At 42.5% G+C, this 4,536-nt stretch overlaps 1 protein-coding gene across 1 annotated transcript; it reads right to left on the bottom strand.

Moving 5' to 3' along the window:
* Nucleotides 1–246: 246 nt before the first annotated feature.
* Nucleotides 247–2,838, bottom strand: LOC115953905. Its single transcript, XM_031071727.1, has 4 exons — nucleotides 2,597–2,838; nucleotides 1,425–1,604; nucleotides 948–1,348; nucleotides 247–868 (listed from the first exon to the last, which is right to left on the bottom strand). The coding sequence occupies exons 3-4, from the start codon at nucleotides 1,344–1,346 to the stop codon at nucleotides 332–334; spliced, it is 936 nt and encodes a 311-aa protein (XP_030927587.1). The 5' UTR covers nucleotides 1,347–1,348; nucleotides 1,425–1,604; nucleotides 2,597–2,838; the 3' UTR covers nucleotides 247–331.
* Between the last annotated feature and the right edge of the window lie 1,698 nt (nucleotides 2,839–4,536).

Here is a 4,536-nt window from a genome sequence, read left to right as displayed (position 1 = left end):
TACTACGTGTTTGTAAAATGGACGGCATAGCAAAAACGGTGAATAAATTACGAACATACACAAAGCAGACGGCTCTAAAACGCCCACAAGGTGGACGGACAACATGACGATATAAGTTAGCTTCAATAGTTTAGCTTATAAGTGGACGGATCAACATAAAAATTAAAATTCAAAATAAAAATAGACGGAGAAAATCCTTAACGGATACAGATCACGAAAAGACAATTAATGAAAAGCATTGTTCAGTACAAATGAAACTTCAACGAAACCGTCTACAAGTTATTAACAATACATAAAAAGGGAGACGGATCCTCATCAACAATTATATGGTTCACTCTGCTTTATTGGGGTCGACAACAGCGACCTCATTCGGCATAGCGGACTCTCCGTCACCCTGAGCTGCCTCTTCTCCAAAGAGATCCTCCGTATTTTCGGAGGCGACGGGTAGAGCAGACGTCTGACCTTGATCAGTTAGTGTTATCATGGACAAGTCCAGATCTGGGTAGGCCTTCTTCACCTGACGGAGCGAATCGTCGAAGCCTTGAAGGAACGATCCTGCCAGCTCCTTCAACAAAGACTCGGAGTTGCGATATTCGCTGACGGCGTCATCCCTTGCATGACGGAGTTTTTTCTTCAGATCCTTCACCTCGTCTGCTCTAACCTTCAAGGCCTTCCCAGCCTCCTCCGTCCTCTGTTCAAGCTCTTCTCTCGTCTTCTCAGAGAGTGCAAACTTCTGCTCCATCGTGGCCTTCCACTTGTGCAGCTGGCCAAGCTCCTCTTCCGTCTGCCCAAGTTTTGACCGTACCCGTTCCAGAGCCGCTTCACGGTTGAGGCAGCGGTCCATCAAGCCCTTCATCATAACCAAGGACTGAAATAGACAAAATTAGAAGTGTCAAAAATGAAACTAGGGAGTGGACGGACATAAACTGAAGGATAAGGAAAGTTACCTGTCCGACGGCAAATAACCCCGTCTCCCCCATCACCTCCGTCGAGTGATTCCCAAGATCCTCATAGTCCTCTGCAGAAAGTATGGACGTGAGTTTCTCCAAAGCGAACTTCGAGTCCTCACGGAGAAGGGGAGGGGGCTTCTCCTCGCTGACGGGTGGAGCATGCATTAGGCCCTTACCGGCCCCTTGTTTAACTTGGGTGACGGCCTTAGGGCCCTCAGCCATCAAGCCCACCACGGGCTCCATTGACACCTTTGGCTGCTTGAGTGGACGGTCGGACTTGGGTGGCTGCTTCCTCTTACCCGATGACCCCGGCACACTGGGAACAACGATCTCACCCGTCTTCTTTTGCTCGACGGCTAGAGATTTTATCATTGCCCTTCTCTTGGCGTCGTCCATTTCTGCAATACAGGACGGATGATGATATTTTCTCAAAAATAAAATTTAAATTTCAAGGGTAAAAGTAGACGGACTCACGTTTGTGTATTCTTTCGTCGTATGCAATGGCCTCACGGGTGGGTTCTGGACCGTCACAATACCAGTGTATTGTCTTTGGATTCACTAACTTAGCCCAGGTCCTTTCCTCCGGCCTAGTTTTTCTGCAAATCTCTTCAAGGAAACTAAATTCCTCGAGGCTAATCTGCGGACGCTGTCTACCTGCAAAGACAGACGGTCAAAATACGCACATAAAAGTGTACGGATATGTAAAAAAGGACAAGTAAGACGGGTGTATACGTATTTGGTTTATTATTCCCCAAGTTGTATCGACGGGCATGTACTCCGTCTCTCCTGGACGGTTCATCCATCTGTCACCCTCCAGGAAGAAGTAGCGACTCTTCCAGTCTCTATTTGAGTCTGGGGTCTCAAAGATAATCTTCAACAGGGGACTTCGACTAGCAAAACGGTACAACCCCCTTGATCTGTCAATCTCATCTGGACGGTAACAGTGAAGAAATTCACGGACCGTCAATCTCCTTTCTCCGTCTGACCATGCACCATAAAGAATCTCCATTGCTATGAAGACCCTCCAGGCGTTCGGAGAGATCTGGGTGACGGACAGTCCCAGGTAATGTAAGAGTTCTCTATGGAGTGTAGAGAGCGGGAACCGAAGTCTAGCCTTCAACACCTGCTCGTACACTCCAACGCCCTCTACCCCGTCATAATAACATTTCTCCGACACGTAGGGGAGACGGATTGGAATGTAATCTGGTATCTGAAAATTGGTTCTAAAGGTACTGAAGTGTCTCTCCCGGATGACGGACGTGAACCTATGCACTGTCCACTCTGGTAACATGATGAACTGCCTTAGTCCATCAGCACCCACAACGGACTCCGGTGCTTTATTCCCGTCGTCAGCAGGACCCCCTATTCCAATTATCTCCACATCCTCACTTGTTGAGGACGAAGAGGATGCAGACGGACTCCTATCTTCGCCTGGACTATCTTGGTCTTTATGACCGGACGGGTATACACTCTCGTATTCCGTCACGTCACGAACCACCGATTGGTTACTTGACGCACTAGACATTTCCTACAATTAATGATGAAACCTAAGACTTGACGGGTTTAAAAACATTGACGGGTATAGTAAGCCTAACAACAATGCTTGGACGAAAATGTAACTTTAAGAAATTGAAGTAAATACTTACCACACCTGGCGCAGAACGGGTGACGGTTGTGGTAATTGGTGGTTACCGGTACTCGACGGATTGCTCTGACAAGGTTGACGGTTCTCTCCGACAGACGTTTTCTGTTTGGAAATGCGAAAATGAGAGATTGAGACGCCTCATATATATAGGAGATGCACGGAAGACGAAGCGACGCTTCGATCCTATACAACGGCCATTCAGAGATTGACACGTGGCATGCTAATAAATGCTGACAACCTGTCTGCTCGCATCAGCAATTTGTAACCGTCGACTCGATTAAACCGTCTGAAATGGCAAGATACCCGTCATCATGTCTGACGGTTAAATCCATATGAAACCGTCGTCCTATCTGACGGTTGGATCCGTCAAACATTTTCAACCTTCTGTTTCGCGAATCCCACTCCGTCATCAAAATACCCGTCACGCCCATACATTAGAATCGTCACCCCATTGGTCCTTTGACCTAAAAGCAGACGGACCATTGGGGTGAAGGGGGCAACTGAAGATAGTAAAATTTAGTCTGATGGGCTTATCTTAATGGGCCTGACGGATGGGCACTGTTTGGACCTTTGTAAAGATGGGCCCACGCGCTCTGAAGGCCTATCGCACAGACATGGTAAGGGCCCATGATCCGAAACCTCTATTTGCCTAGAAAAGCCCTAAGATCCAATAAGGGAAATTGTATCAAAGTCCCACATTGGAAAGATCTGGAGGTTAAGAAGAAAAGCAACTCTCTACCACTATAAAAAGGAGTAATATTCACGCAAATCAAGGTAAGATGATTTGACCCTCTCAAACGCCTCAAAATAACTCAAGGGACGAATTCTGACTTGACCTTCGGAGGGCTTTTGGCCGGCGCCACACCGGTGCTCTCTAAGGGTTTTTCTTCCGTTTGTTCTTGTTGTGCAGGTTCGTTGACTCGCGAGTACGGTGTGACTTATTGGTGACAATTCTCAACGTCATCAGTATCCATCCTTGATCACCAATAAATCCATCCTCCACCCACAATAATATTCTTCCTACCTTCGTTTATCCGGTTGTCCCCAAACATTTTCATTCAATGTTGTCAACAACTATCTCATACAAACTTCTTTACATTAGCTCAATACATTCTACATTTAGTATGGTCCTACATTGTCACACTTCCCTTCGCATTCCAAACTCAAAATGCCTTCAAATTTCCACCTTTAATTTGAGAGTGATGTTAGAGTATCAAGACCCAATCTTAATAAAGTCTATGTAATAGAACTTCAATCCATCTTCTTATATCTAATCTTACTTGTAGTGCAAGTAAGGTAATCTTAAGATTACATGTAGTTCAAGTATAATAATCACTAGTTGCAGACCTGCATGATAATATTATTATTTTAGTTATTATTTATTAGCAGTTGGTTTTTCATTATCTTTTAAGTTAATAATAACCCTACATATACTTTTTCTTAAACCTTTTATATATATATATATATATATATATATATATATTATTTATTTATTTAATGTGAATCTTTACATATATAAACTCTATATATTACATTTCTTTATATATGTAAAACCATAGATGTGTGTGTATGTATATATATACACGTAAAATCATATACTACTACTCCATAATGATAGTGGCTAATTAGTTTTATCATTTTTTATAATGCAATATGTTGAATAAAATAATATGAGAAGGAAAAAAAAGTAAAAATAAAAATATAACAATAAACACCAAATTAATTATCTTTAAATAAATAACAAATTATCCAAATCATGCTATGTAATATAATTATATTACATTCTTACATATTGTCTTTAATTCTTTATAATGCAATATGATAAAATTTAACAATCAAAGTGAACCAAAAAAAAAAAAAAAACTTAAAACACAATTAAATCACATCAACCTAAAGTAGAGTTCTAAAAAGCACAAAAATTTATCAATCTAAAGGGATGCC

The sequence above is a fragment of the Quercus lobata genome, chromosome 7 (genome assembly GCF_001633185.2).
Source record: "Quercus lobata isolate SW786 chromosome 7, ValleyOak3.0 Primary Assembly, whole genome shotgun sequence".
In the NCBI taxonomy this organism is placed as follows: Eukaryota; Viridiplantae; Streptophyta; class Magnoliopsida; order Fagales; family Fagaceae; genus Quercus; species Quercus lobata.
Note: the sequence above shows the minus strand (reverse complement) of the source record. Positions and strands in the feature narration are given on the sequence as shown.

Excerpts from the sequence above, each read along its gene's own strand:
- LOC115953905 (XM_031071727.1), bottom strand. The coding sequence starts at position 1,346 with ATGGACGACGCCAAGAGAAGGGCAATGATAAAATCTCTAGCCGTCGAG. Across the intron at positions 869-947 it reads GGTTATTTGCCGTCGGACAG|TCCTTGGTTATGATGAAGGG; the intron begins GTAACTTTCCTT and ends TGTCTATTTCAG.